Source organism: Aristolochia californica, unplaced genomic scaffold (assembly GCF_029961685.1).
Source record: "Aristolochia californica isolate CCGP_79_NKW_82.1479 unplaced genomic scaffold, dmAriCali1.0.hap1 SCAF_10, whole genome shotgun sequence".
NCBI classification, from domain to species: domain Eukaryota; kingdom Viridiplantae; phylum Streptophyta; class Magnoliopsida; order Piperales; family Aristolochiaceae; genus Aristolochia; species Aristolochia californica.
The window spans coordinates 27,992,359-28,008,079 of record NW_027181771.1 but is presented as its reverse complement, the minus strand read 5'-3'; the positions used below and the strand labels follow the sequence as shown (position 1 = coordinate 28,008,079).

General features: G+C 38.2%; 1 protein-coding gene across 1 annotated transcript; it reads right to left on the bottom strand.

Moving 5' to 3' along the window:
* Positions 1-6,701: 6,701 nt before the first annotated feature.
* LOC137943030 (L-type lectin-domain containing receptor kinase SIT2-like) lies at positions 6,702-7,991 on the bottom strand. The gene has a single exon (XM_068788729.1). The coding sequence runs from the start codon at positions 7,989-7,991 to the stop codon at positions 6,702-6,704; it is 1,290 nt and encodes a 429-aa protein (XP_068644830.1).
* Between the last annotated feature and the right edge of the window lie 7,730 nt (positions 7,992-15,721).

Genomic DNA, 15,721 nt, shown 5'->3' with positions numbered 1-15,721 from the left:
ACATCAACATAGAAGGGTTCTTAGATCTCCGGATGAAATAAAATCTACTTCAAGATATTATACAATGGTTGGAGGGAACTTGTTAGGTTTCTCTGGGTTGAGAAGAAGACGGAAGAGAGAACAAAGAGACCGAGAGCGACGAGTCCTTTAATTTTTCTAATTTTTCACTCTAACCCTTAATTTAGGTTTACATAATCTGTATAAATAAGAGCCCACACAACAATTTGGATCAAATATAACAATCTCCACCTTGAGCCAAATTGCATCTAAAACAAACAAAAAAACATAAAGCAAACATAACCTAAACAAAGGTAAACATAAAGATACACTAGCAACATGCTAGTAACAAACCGACACCAAACTTGAGCAAAACTTGAATTTTAAAATTGGACGAGGCTTTGTGAGCATATCTGTTGGATTCTACTCAGTACCAATCTTCTTCACGACAACCTTGCCATCCGAGATCACATCTCGAAGAAAATGATACCGAATGTCAATGTGCTTTGTCTTCTCGTGGTATATGTGGTCCTTTGTCAAATGAATGGGGCTTTGGTTGTCACAATGCACCGTAATAAGACCCTCGATAGAAGACATCTCGCCAACAAATGACTTGAGCCAAATAGCTTCCTTGATAGCCTATGTAATTGCCATGTATTCGGCTTCGAAACTTGAGAGTGCAACGGTGGCTTGAAGTGTAAACTTCCAACTAAGTGCACAATCTCCAACGGTGAAAATATACCCCATCAAGGAACGCCTCTTGTCTAAATCATCCGCAAAATCCGCATCCACAAAACCCGTTAGTGCCTTGTTACCATTTCCAAACTCCAAACGAGCATCAATGGTACCTCTCAAATAGAGAAAAATCCACTTCACCGCTACCCAGTGCCCTCTTCCAGGACAAGAGAGATATCTACTTACCACACTAACGGCTTGAGCAATTTCGGGTCGAGTACACACCATCAAGTACATGAGACTCCTGACCGCACTCGAATATGGAACCTTCTCCATATATTTCTTCTCATCATCGGATTTTGGGCTTAAAGCGGCCGAAAGCTTGCAATGCGCCGCAAGAGGAGTTGAAACAACCTTAGCTGTCTCCATGCCAAACCGGCATAACACTTTTTTGGTAAAACTCTTTTGTGAAAGGAAAAAAATTCTATTGGACTGATCCCTTGTGATCTCCATCCCAAGAAACCTTTTGGCAGCCCCCAAGTCTTTCATCTCAAATGCCGAACTCAATTGTTCTTTTAACCTCCTAACTTCTTTCAAGTTTGAGGATGCAATCAACATGTCATCCACATAGAGCAACAAGTAGATGAACTCACCACCACCCAACTTCTTGAAATAGATACAACTATCATAATTGGAACGGTGAAAATCAATACTCACCATGAATGAGTTGAACTTCTTGTACCATTGCCGCGGTGATTGCTTATGGCCATAAAGGAACTTCTTCAAAAGACACACGATCCTCCTTTCTCACCACCTCAAAACCCTCCGGTTGACTCATGTAAATTTGTTCCTCCAAATCACCATGCAAGAAGGCAGTTTTCACATCCATTTGCTCCAACTCCAAATCCTTCATTGCCACCAAAGAGAGCAAAACTCAAATGGAGGTATGCCTTGCCATTGGAGAGAACACATCATTAAAGTCCACACCTTGGACTTGGCTATACCCTTTAGCCACAAGCCTTGCCTTGTATCGAAAAACCACGGGATTTGAGCCATCAATCTCCATCTTGTATACTCACTTGCAATGCACAATCCTTTTACCATTAGGAGGCTTCACAAGAGACCAAGTCTCATTTTGTTGCAAGGATTGTAACTCTTCATTCATCCCGGCAACCCAATCGGCCGCATCCTTCGAAGAAATGGCTTCCTTGTAGGAAGATGGCTCGCTATACTCTATATCTTCGGCAATTGCCAAACAATAAGCAAAGTCTGAGTATCCATACCTGGTTGGTGGTCGAATTTATCTTCTAGCTCGGTCCCTTGCCAATGCATATAGTTGTGCATCTTCTTGGCCTTCTTCCAAATTTGCATCATTATGTGACATTGCCTCGTCACCTTCTTGGACCGGCACTTCAAACTCCACCTTCTTTGTAACCGTCTCATTTTCCTTAATAGTTGGCTCGGGTGCAACATCTTTTGCTTTCAACATTGCCAACTCGTTGAAAATGACATCTCTCGAGATGAGAAACTTATATGATTCGGGACACCACAATCTATACTTCTTCACATTTTTGGGATACCCAAGAAAAACACATTTCTTCGATCTAGACTCCAACTTTCCTTCATTCACATGAGCATATGCGGGACAACCAAACACCCTCAAATTGGAATAATCGGCCAGCTTACCCGACCACACCTCCTCGGGTATTTTGCACTCAATTGAAGTGATAGGAGATCAATTCACCAAATGGCATGTCGTGTTGACAGCTTCCGCCCAAAACTCCTTACCCAAACCCGCATTGGAAAACATACTCCGAGCTCTCTCAAGTAGTGTCATATTCATCCTCTCTACAACACCATTTTGTTTTGGAGTGTTGACCACCGTCTTGTGCAGAACAATTCCTTCGGTCTTACTAAAATTATCAAGCTCTCGGTTGCAAAACTCTAAACCGTTATCAGTTTTCAACCCCTTTACTTTCTTTCCTGTTTGGTTTTCCAAAAGTGATTTCCATTCTTTGAATGTGCGAAACACTTCACTTTTCTCTTTCAAAAAATAAACCCAAACCTTCCTTGAAAAACCATCAATGAAAGTAAGTATGTAACGAGAACCATTACCTTTGGATGGCTCACAAGAAGGTCTTCAAAGATCCGAATGAATGGCCGTGGAGAAGCTCAACCTCTTATGCTTGCCAAAAACACAATGCTCACAAAACTCCAAATTTCCCGTGCATTGGCCACACAACAAGCCTCTCTTGCTCAAAATGGTCATTCCTCTCTCGCTCATGTGCCCCAATCACATATGCCACAACCTTGTAGCATCCACATCTGAGATAGTACTCGAACACACAATGGCGGCCGAGCCCGTGACCATGGAACCTTGTAGGAAATAAAGAGTTCCAATCCTCTTTGCTTTCATGATTGTGAAAGCACCTTTAGAAACTCGAAGAACTCCACCTTCACTTTGGAATTTGCATCCCTTTTCCTCAAGAGACCCCAAAGAAATCAAATTCTTCAACAAATTAGGTATATGCCTCACACCCGTCAACCTTCGGACCTTTCCATCATGGAACCTAATTGTCACTGAACCAATTCCGGCAACCTTACACACATTGTTATTCCCCATGAGCACCTTACCATCCATAGACTCATAAGTCTCAAACCAATCTCTATTAGGAGTTATGTATTATGAAGCACCCGTATCCATAACCCAACAATGCTTGTCATCAATATTGGTATCTACCATACAAAGAGTATCAATCGTGTCATACTCGGCCACATTGGCCTCCTCTGAAGAAGTACCATTGGTATCCGCCTTTTGTTTTTTTTAAGCTTGAAACAATCGGCCTTAATGTGTCCCTTTTTCTTACAATAATAACACCTCATATTCTTCTATTTAGACTTCGAACGGGTCCTTGTATCCTTCAATTTTTGGGTCCCTTGGCCTACCCCGATCCACAACCAAACCAACACCTTGGCTACCTTTCTAAGCAATGGTCATTTCATTGTCAATGTGCAACTTGGCTTGTAAATTGCTCTTGACATCCTCAAGAGAAATCTTGTCTCTACTATAAATCAACATGTCTCTCAAGGTTTTATAAGATGCGGGTAATGAGCACAATAACAAAAGAGCTTGATCCTCATCCTCTACCTTAGCATCAATTTTATCTAAATCTTTCAAAATGGATACAAACTCCAAAATATGATCAGAAATTGATGTAACTTCAACCATGCGAAGGGTGTAGAGGCGCAACTTCAACCGCAACCGATTAGTGAGTGACTTCTTCATGTAGATGTCTTCCAATTTTTCCCACAAACCCTTAGCGGTTTTCTCCGATAGGACCTCTTGCAATGTCAAATTGCTCAAACACAATTGGATAATGGAGAGCACCTTATCGTCCATTCCTCTCCACTTCTTATCCGTCACCGCATCAAACAGCTTATCTCAACCAAAAATGGCCTCCTTGACACCTTGACTCGACAAAATAGCAGCCATTCGCACTTGCCACAGTGCAAAACTCGTCTTCCCATCATACTTCTCAATATCGTATTTACCCGACATATCCATTCAAATTCTCCAACACGCAATCAACAAAACACCATAGAACCAAACTATAAAAATTCTAATTTAGAATGAAATTAGAATTACCTGAAAAAACACCCTGTCTGTCTGCTTTAGAGGTTTTCACTCTCTTCTAGCAACAGCACCAAATAGCAGCACAACGACGCATTATCCCGAGAGATCTGTTCTTCCGGCAATAGCAGCGAATAGCAGAGCTCCTCTCTTCTGATGACGGGGTCGCAAGGCAGTGCACACGACGTCGAGTTCCGAGCCTCCTTGTGCCGGCAACAACGATGGCATCGCTTGATTACGGCAACAACAAGAGTCTCACTGACTCTTTTTTCTCTGAAAAATTGCAGAAAAAAAGAGCTTCGGCCGAGGGTTTCGTCCAACAGCTCCGACGTGAAGCTCAAATCGGAATTCTCAGGGCGGCTCTGAGACAGGATGACTAGCGAAGACAAGATTTGATTCTTCCCCGCTCTGATACCAGTTTGTTAGGTTTTTCTGGGTTGAGAAGAAGACGGAAGAGAGAACAAAGAGACCGAGTGCGACGAGTCCTTTAATTTTTCTAATTTTTCACTCTGACCTTTAGTTTAGGGTTACATAATCTGTATAAATAAAATACACACAACAATTTGGATCAAACATAACAAAACTTGGTTACATGGAGAAGCAAGAAGCCAAATGTAGTTGCCAGGTCTAGTATAGAAGCAAAATACAGGGCCATGGCACACAGCGTTAGTGAGCTTCTATGGATTAGATCCCTTCTCATTGAACTGGGATTCTATAAAGAAGCCCCAATGGATCTACATTGCGATAATCAGGCAGCAATACATATCAACTCAAATCCGGTCTTCCATGAGAGAACAAAGCACATTGAGGTAGATTGTCATTTCATATGAGACAAATTCCAAGCCGGCATATTATCCCTCAAACATATCTCCTCACAAGGGCAAGTTGCAGACATTCTCACCAAACTAGTCACTCATAAGATCTTATCCACCATCTATAGCAAGCTGAGCATTTACTATGTTTTCTCACCCCCAGCATGAGGGGGAGTGTTACAAGGCGGGACCCACCATGATCACACGAGCTAGTGGAACCCACCATGATCACGTGAGGTGGCATGATGAGTCTTACATGACTCTCACAATAAGAAGTCTTATAGAGCCAAAATTATTATGGAAGCATATCTCATAGAAGAATTTCAATTTAAAGGTGTTTTAGTTATGTTAGTCTTCTATTTATGTTGAGTTATTTAATTATGCTAGGACTTATGTTTAAGTGTTAGAGTTTGGGTATAATTTGGACAAGGGTAGTTTAATTGTAATTGAAATCTACTACTTTCCTCTATTATAAAAAGAAGTTCATGTACTCTGATTACATCAAATCAATGAAGTTCTCCACTTCTCAACTCGTGAAGAATCTCTCTCTAACCTAAACTCTTTTTCTCTCTTTTCTCTTCTCTCCTCTCTACCCTAGTTCTCTCTCTCTCTAGAGATACCTTGAACCTCAATTTTGACACGAAATTATTGGTTTTTATATGAAAACCCTCAAAATCCTCCTTAGTGCAAAACCAAACTAAAACAAAGATTGGACTCGAAAACTGAATGAAAAACCATTCCATATCACCTCGCTCTGATGCCACATATTGGAAGAATTCAACTTTTTATTGCTCTCCAACTTTTTTCTATATTAAAAATGGAAATCACTACAATTATTTATAAGCGCATTACAAACAAAATTAAATAGTAATTGCTAATTCTAAGGAAACTAAAACTCTCTTAAAACGGACTCGTACTAGGATTGTTTCTCTCAATATTTGGTAACCTCTAAAAAATCCCAGCTAAGGCAGCAATTTGGTTTAATTGGGATTCTAAATTTTTTTTTCCTCTCAATATTCTAATCTTAAAACTTTTAGTCAATGTCATTTTATATTTTTAGAATAATGAAGTCAATTCCTTATAATAAAGGATCCTGGGAATTGACATTCGGTTTGTATGACAATCTCTTTATTGTTTTCTTCCATCGATTTTGACGAGTTCTTTGCTTTGGTCAGACGAAATAATAACAAAAGTAAGAAAATTAGAATTTTGAATAGGAGATGGGAGAAAATGTAGATGCATAAGATAAGTGGCCACTTGCATTTATTTAGACATCCAGATGATAAAACAAGTTTTCAAAAAAAATAGTAGAGTTAGAGAAAACTGCCATATCAAATCCGATTCGTGAATCACCCTATCAAAGCATTGCACTCATTGGATCTTTATTTTTTTTAATGCTTGCAGACATTGGATTGAACGTCGTTCCCACATTTTTGAAATGGAGTGCGGTAACTCCTCAGATAGCAACTCGTTTTGATTTCTGTTTTCCGTTTTTGAAATCGAAACAACAGGAGGCGTTCTCACAAATAACATTTGCGTTTTGCAGAAGCTATACAATGTAAAAATTGCCCCCACTGCAACGAAGATCAGCGACCTCCAATGAGGATGGATACAGACCCTATAGAAGGAGATGATATCAAGAGATTTTCCGATCCTTCCGGAGTTGATATCGGCACGGAAGCACCAGTTCTCAAACTATCAACTGGAACTTCCGGCAATGGAAGATCTTGATTGAGAAATTGAATGACTTCCCCAATCGTGGGTCTATCTCCAGCAGAATCATGCGAACAAAGCAATCCAAGTTTCAGCACCGTCTCCACTTCCTCCAATTCTTCTATCTGGAAACTAGTACCTAGTTTTGGATCCACCACATTGAATAGTCCCCCTTCTTTTAGGCAATCGAACACCCAGTCTACCAACATGATCATATTTAGTGGGGCTCGATGATCCATTGGTCTCCTCCCGCAGACAACTTCGAGCATAAGAACCCCAAATGCATAAACATCGCTGGCTTTAGTAGCCTTACCTGTTCTGCTGAGCTCTGGTGCCATATAACCTACGGTTCCGACAAGGCGGGTGGTGTGAGGATCAGACCCGTGATCGTATAATCTGGAAAGGCCGAAGTCGCCTAATTTTCCATTAAACTTGTCGTCCAATAGAACGTTCCCAGGCTTGATATCTCGATGAAGAATAGCCTGTGCCCATTTTTCGTGCAAGTAGAAAAGCCCCGAGGCTATTTGTTTGATGATTTGAAACCTTTGACTCCAGTTCAGGGTTGAACTAGGCTCGTCGTACAGCAGTTTGTCCAGACTGCCGTTGTTCATGAATTCGTAGACGAGTAGAAGCTCTCCTTTGCGTCTGCAGTATCCGAGTAGCTCAACAAAGTTCGGGGAGCGAAGCCGGCCCAGGCTTGTGATTTCTGCAAGGAATTGCCTCATTCCTTCTTCTGAATCGTGAGAAACTTTCTTCACGGCGACTTCAATCTTTGACGACGGTAAAATGCCCTTGTACACCTTACCGAACCCTCCGACGCCTATCACTTTCGCTTCTTGGAAGCCCTTTGTAGCCTTGTGAAGATCCTTGTACGGGATCCTGTGGGCACCAATCTGGCGTTCCCATTCTTCCAGTACTTCAGCAAACTTTTTTCTTCTTTTCAGCTTGTAAACGATTCCGCAGATGATCAATATTGATACAGAAACTGCCGCCGCTAAAGACACTCCAATTATCATACCCATGGATTTCTTCTTCGGACCTGGAACCTTGGGAAGGCGTGGGATGTCAAGCGGTGGCGCTTCTCCATTCATCTTAAAACTCCACCCGAGAACATAATGGAAGGACCTAAGAGTGGCAGTAGATGCAGAAAAACCCACGTACATGGGATCTGCGATAACTGATGAAAGATTAATTCTTGAGGATAGTAATGGGTGCTTCGGCTTTGGGACTTCTACAGGAGCCATGGTGACGTTCAGTTGCTTCTGGCCTCCGTCATACTCTACCCAAACCTGAAATCGTCTGCCACTCATAAGAGTTACATTCGTAAATCCACCATTTTCATTACTGTAGTATCCGGCGGGAGAGGAATTGAGGGACCTTACGCTGTTGATATCGATTCCGATGTGATTATCATTTATGTCCCCCAGTTCCTTATTAACTGCCGTATCGAATTCAATGGCCGCGATGTGGTTCGAAGGATCACCATTGTTTGATATGTTGAATAGTCCCAGATATGAACCCGAGTTAGCCGTTTCAAGCTCTTTCGAGGGAGAAATGACAAAGGCCAAGCCGTTGCCGCTTGCATCGCTGTTCTTGGGAACTATGGCAAAGACGAAAGTGCTTGAGAAAGAGAAATTACCATGGGTCGAGTTCTTCAACGACAGAGGTTTGGGGTAGAAAGCGTGGCCGATCTGGCTCTGTTCTGCTGTTGTGAGTTGAAGAAGGCCATTTTGAGTAATATTCGCCGCCCCCTCAGTAGACAGATTCTCGCTGTAGAATCGATTGTAGATGAATTCAGCTTCGTCGTCCTCAGCGGCTGAAACTTTCACGAGCAGGATCAATATCAGAATCTTGCCCAACATTGAATCTATGAAATTCTGCTAGAATGGCTGCAGAACTCTCAACTATCTAATGTTCCAAAGTCAGGTCCATTGAAGTTGCTGAGTCGTCGGAAAATGATAGAAAAAAACCCACGCCATTCCCTTCAGATCAATAGAGGTCAAGAGCAGTAGGGCACACGTCGTCACGATATAATCAGGTTTACCAAATCAACAGGCTTACACCATCATGAAATCATTATTCAATTATTCAACAGCAAATTATTTCTATGGTATAATTTCAATTTTTTTCATTCCGAGTAAAAGTTGGCAATTCAAGGCCATGGACCAATTTAATAGTGCTCTTTGACCACTTCCTACTTCCGTTACAGATCGGAAGGTCAAATCAGGATAGTTGAATTCCAGTGGCAAATAAAATCAAATATCGTCAGGTAATCCAAACACAGATACGACCAAAGATATTGTTCACTCGTTTCTTCAATTTGATCTACTGTCGTAGTCTGTGTATTTTGTTATGAGATTACATTTTTTTTTCAATAGTTTTTTAGTCATTCTATTGCAATGGATTAGCTCTTGGGCCCTTCATTTAGTGAGGCTTCAAATTAAAAACCTCTACTAGGATACCTGGATAAGATCACTAAGTCACATCCCAAGGTTGTCTTTCTGATAAGTGGAAATTGGTCGTAGCTAAAAAATAAACTAACAAAATCGTCTGACCAAAATGTTTTGGTACTGTGTACCAAATTTTTAGAATGAAATTTTTTTGGACTTGATTTCTCTTGATTACAGTTGCCTTTAAAAAATGATAAAAATGATAGAAAAATGAGATTTTCATTATTCCCCTCTAAATTTCAAAATTTTTATGATAACAAACAAAAACATTTGCACATGGTATCTGAGTGTAATTTTTATCTAATATAAGGGCATTTCCATCATTTGGACACAAGGTGTAGACCCCGTGTAGTCGAATCAACCACATGACTTGAGAAATGAGAAAATAGAGAAGAAATGGAGTCGACCCCACAAAACATTTAGTTTAAAACAAAAAAATGTTTTAACTTCTCTTAGAAAAATTGAAGAACTCGTTAATTTTCCAGACTTCATAGGTTACAATTTTCAGTAAAAGAGAGAAGTAAGAAGAAAAAGAATAAGAGGGGAGAAGAAAAAACAAGAGAGAAGAAGACGTCCAAGAGAAGCAAGGAGAGAGGAGAGCACCTTGAGGAAAGAAGAAGAAATAGGGTTGTGGATGTATGTCTTAACCCTCCCCCTTAAGATTTAAGTAAATATATTATAAGTATAACCTTCACCCTAGTAGGAGTGAATAAGTGATAAAAGATCAAAGGATAATTAGTCACTCTATTGCAAAGGATTAGTTCTTGGGCCCTACATTTAGTGAGGCTTCAACTTAAAAACCTCTACTATAATACCTGGATAAACTCACTAAGCCACATCCCAAGGTTGACTTTCTGATAAGTGGAAATTGGTCGTAGGAAAAAAAAACTAGCAAAATCGTATGACCAAAATGTTTTGGCACTGCGTACCAATTTTTTAGAATGAAATTTTTTTGAACTTGATTTCTCTTGATTACAGTTGCCTTTAAAAAATGATAAAAATGATAGAAAAATAAGAGTTTCATTATTCCCTTCTAAATTTCAAAAGTTTTGTGATAACAAACCCAAACATTTGTGCATGGTATCTGAGAGTAATTTTTATCTAATATAAGGGCATTTCCATCATTTGGACACAAGGTGTAGACCCCGTGTAGTCGAATCAACCACATGACTTGAGAAATGAGAAAATAGAGAAGAAATGGAGTCGACCCCACAAAACAATGAGTTTTAAACCAAAAAATGTTTTAACTTCTCTTAGAAAAATTGAAAAACTCGTTAATTTTCCAGACTTCATAGGTTACAATCTTCAGTAAAAGAGAGAAGTAAGAAGAAGAAGAAGAAGAGGGGACAAGAAAAAAACAAGAGAGAAGAAGACGTCCAAGAGAAGCATGGAGAGAGGAGAGCACCTTGAGGAAAGAAGAAGAATTAGGGTTGTGGATGTATTAACCCTCCCCCTTAAGATTTAAGTAAATATATTATAAGTATAACCTTCACCCTAGTAGGAGTGAATAGAATAAGTGATAAAAGATCAAAGGATAATTAGTCACTCTATCGCAAAGGATTAGCTCTTGGGCCCTACATTTAGTAAGGCTTCAACTTACAAACCTCAACTATAATACCTGGATAAGATCACTAAGCCACATCCAAAGGTTGTCTTTCTGATAAGTGGAAATTTGTCGTAGGAAAAAAACAAACTAACAAAGTCGTACGACAAAAATGTTTTGGCACTGTGTACCAATTTTTTTGAATGAAATTTTTTTGGACTTGATTTCTCTTGATTACAGTTGCCTTTAAAAAATGATAAAAATGATAGAAAAATGAGATTTTCATTATTCCCTTCTAAATTTTAAAAATTTTATGATAACAAACCCAAACATTTGTACATGGTATCTGAGTGTAATTTTTATCTAATATAAGGGCATTTCCATCATTTGGACACAAGGTGTAGACCACGTGTAGTCGAATCAACCACATGACTTGTGAAATGAGAAAATAGAGAAGAAATGGAGTCGACCCCACAAAACAATGAGTTTTAAACCAAAAACTGTTTAACTTCTCTTAGAAAAATTGAAGAACTCGTTAATTTTCCAGACTTCATAGGTTACAATCTCCAGTAAAAGAGAGAAGTAAGAAGAAGAAGAAAAAGACGGGAGAAGAAAAAACAAGAGAGAAGAAGACGTCCAAGAGAAGCAGAGAGAGAGGAGAGCACCTTGGAGAAAGAAATAGAATTAGGGTTGTTGATGTATGTCTTAACCCTCCCCCTTAAGATTTAAGTAAATATATTATAAGTATAACCTTCACCCTAGTCGGAGTGAATAAGTGATAAAAGATCAAAGGATAATTAGTCACTCTATTGCAAAGGATTAGCTCTTGGGCCCTACATTTAGTGAGGCTTCAACTTAAAAACCTCTGCTAGAATACTTGGATAAGATCACTAAGCCACATCCCAAGGTTGTCTTTCTGATAAGTGGAAATTGTCGTAGGAAAAAAAACAAGCTAACAAAATCGTCTAACCAAAATGTTTTGGCACTGTGTACCAATTTTTTAGAAAAAACTTTTTGGACTTGATTTCTCTTGCTTACAGTTGCCTTTAAAAAATGATAAAAATGATAGAAAAATGAGATTTTCATTTTTCCCCTCTTAATTTCAAAAATTTTATGATAACAATCCCAAACATTTGTACATGGTATCTGAGTGTAATTTTTATCTAATATAAGGGCATTTCCATCATTTGGACATAAGGTGTAGATCCCGTGTAGTCGAATCAACCAAATGACTTGAGAAATGAGAAAATAGAGAAGAAATGCAGTCGACTCCACTAAACAATGAGTTTTAAACAAAAAAATGTTTTAACTTCTCTTAGAAAAATTGAAGAACTCGTTAATTTTCTAGACTTCATAGGTTACAATCTTCAATAAAAGAGAGAAGTAAAAAGAAGAAGAAAAAGAGGGGAGAAAAAAAAACAAGAGAGAACAAGAAGTCCAAGAGAAGCAGGGAGAGAGGAGAGCACCTTGACGAAAGAAGAAGAATTAGGGTTGTGGATGTATGTCTTAACCCTCCCCCTTAAGATTTAAGTAAATATATTATAAGTATAACCTTCACCCTAGTAGGAGTGAATAAGTGATAAAAGATCAAAGGATAATTAGTCATTCTATTGCAAAGGATTAGCTCTTGGGCCCTACATTTAGTGAGGCTTCAACTTAAAAACCTCTACTAGAATACCTGGATAAGATCACTAAGACACATCCCAAGGTTGTCTTTCTGATAAGTGGAAATTGGTCGTAGGAAAACAACAAACTAACAAAATTGTCTGACCAAAATGTTTTGGCACTGTGTACCAATTTTTTAGAAAAAAAAATTTGGACTTGATTTCTCTTGAATACAGTTGCCTTTAAAAAATGATAAAAATGATAAAAATGATAGAAAAATGAGATTTTCATTATTCCCCTCTAAATTTCAAAACTTTTATGATAACAAACCCAAACATTTGAACATGGTATCTGAGTGTAATTTTTATCTAATATAAGGGCATTTCCATCATTTGGACACAAGGTGTAGACCCCGTGTAGTCGAATCAACCACATGACTTGAGAAATGAGAAAATAGAGAAGAAATGGAGTCGACCCCACAAAACAATGAGTTTTAAACCAAAAAATGTTTTTACTTCTCTTAGAAAAATTGAAGAACTCGTTAATTTTCCAGACTGCATAGGTTACAAGAGAAAAATAAGAAAAAGAAGAATAAGAGGGGAGAAGAAAAAACAAGAGAGAAGAAGACATCCAAGAGAAGCAGGGAGGGAGGAGAGCACCTTGACGAAAGAAGAAGAATTAGGGTTGTGGATGTATGTCTTAACCCTCCCCTTTAAGATTTAAGTAAATATATTATAAGTATAACCTTCACCCTAGTAGGAGTGAATAAGTGATAAAAGATCAAAGGATAATTAGTCACTCTATTGCAAAGGATTAGCTCATGGGCCCTACTTTTAGTGAAGCTTCAACTTAATAACCTCTACTAGAATACCTGGATAAGATCACTAAGCCACATCCCAAGGTTGTCTTTCTGATAAGTGGAAATTGGTCGTAGGAAAAAAACAAACAAACAAAATCGTCTGACCAAAATGTTTTGGCACTGTGTACCAATTTTTTAGAAAAAGAATTTTGGACTTGATTTCTCTTGATTACAGTTGCCTTTAAAAAATGATAAAAATGATAGAAAAATGAGATTTTCATTATTCCCCTCTTAATTTCAAAAATTTTATGATAACAAACCCAAACATTTGTACATGGTATCTGAGTGTAATTTTCATTTATTTTAAGGGCATTTCCATCATTTGGACACAAGGTGTAGACCCCGTGTAGTCGAATCAACCACATCACTTGAGAAATGAGAAAATAGAGAAGAAATGGAGTCGACCCTACAAAACAATGAGTTTTAAACCAAAAAATGTTTTAACTTCTCTTAGAAAAATTGAAGAACTCGTTAATTTTCCAGACTTCATAGGTTACAATCTTCAGAAAAAGAGAGAAGTAAGAAGAAGAAGAATAAGAGGGGAGAAGAAAAAACAAGAGAGAAGAAGACGTCGAAGAGAAGCGGGGAGAGAGGAGAGCACCTTGAGGAAAGAAAAAGAATTAGGGTTGTGGATGTATGTCTTAACCCTCCCTCTTAAGATTTAAGTAAATATATTATAAGTATAACCTTTCACCCTAGTAGGAGTGAATAAGTGATAAAAGATCATAGGATAATTAGTCACTCTATTGCAAAGGATTAGCTCTTGGGCCCTACATTTAGTGAGGCTTCAACTTAAAAACCTCTACTAGAATACCTGGATAAGATCACTAAGCCACATCCCAAGGTTGTCTTTCTGATAAGCGGAAATTGGTCGTAGGAAAAAAACAAACTAACAAAATCGTTTGACCAAAATGTTTTTGCACTGTGTGCCAATTTTTTAGAAAAAAAATTTTGTTCTTGATTTCTCTTGATTATTGTTGCCTTTAAAAAATGATAAAAATGATAGAAAAATGAGATTTTTATTATTCCCCTCTAAATTCAAAAATTTTATGATAACAAACCCAAACATTTGTACATGGTATCTGAGTGTAATTTTCAACTAATATAAAGACATTTCCATCATTTGGACACAAGGTGTAGACCCCGTGTAGTCGAATCAACCACATGGCTTGAGAAATGAGAAATTAGAGAAGAAATGGAGTCGACCCCACAAAACAATGAGTTTTAAACCAAAAAATGTTTTAACTTCTCTTCGAAAAATTGAAGAACTCGTTAATTTTCCAGACTTCATAGGTTACAATTTTCAGTAAAAGAGAGAAGTAAGAAGAAGAAGAATAAGAGGGGAGAAGAAAAAACAAGAGAGAACAAGACATCCAAGAGAAGCAGGGAGAGAGGAGAGCACCTTGAGGAAAGAAGAAGAATTAGGGTTGTGGATGTATTTTTTAACCCTCCCCCTTAAGATTTAAGTAAATATATTATAAGTATAACCTCCACCTTAGTAGGAGTGAATAAGTGATAAAAGATCAAAGGATAATTAGTCACTCTATTGCAAAGGATTAGCTCTTGGGCCCTACATTTAGTGAGGCTTCAACTTAAAAACCTCTACTAGAATACCTGGATAAGATCACTAAGCCACATCCCAAGGTTGTCTTTCTGATAAGTGGAAATTTGTCGAAGGAAAAAAACAAACTAACAAAATCGTCTGACCAAAATGTTTTGGCACTGTGTACCAATTTTTTAGAAAAAAAATTTTGGACTTGATTTCTCTTGATTATAGTTGCCTTTAAAAAATGATAGAAAAATGAGATTTTCATTATTCCCCTCTAAATTTCAAAAATTTTATGATAACAAACCCAAACATTTGTACATGGTATCTGAGTGTAATTTTCATCTAATATAAAGGCATTTCCATCATTTGGACACAAGGTGTAGACCCCGCGTTGTTGAATCAACCACATGGCTTGAGAAATGAGAAAATAGACAAGAAATGGAGTCGACCTCATAAAACAATGAGTTTTAGACCAAAAAATGTTTTAATTTCTCTTCGAAAAATTGAAGAACTCGTTAATTTTCCAGACTTCATAGGTTAAAATCTTCAGTAAAAGAGAGAAGTAAGAAGAAGAAGAAGAAAAGGGGAGAAGAAAAAACAAGAGAGAAGAAAACGTACAAGAGAAGCAGGGAGAGAGGAGAGCACCTTGAGGAAAGAAGAAGAATTAGGGTTGTGGATGTATGTCTTAACCCTCCCCCTTATGATTTAAGTAAATATATTATAAGTATAACCTTCACCCTAGTAGGAGTGAATAAGTGATAAAAGATCAAAGGATAATTTAGTCACTCTATTGCAAAGGATTAGCTCTTGGGTCCTACACTTAGTGAGGCTTCAACTTAAAAACCTCTACTAGAATACCTGGATAAGATCACTAAGCCACATCCCAA

Coding starts and splice junctions, on each gene's coding strand:
- LOC137943030 (XM_068788729.1), bottom strand. CDS start 7,991: ATGTACGTGGGTTTTTCTGCATCTACTGCCACTCTTAGGTCCTTCCAT.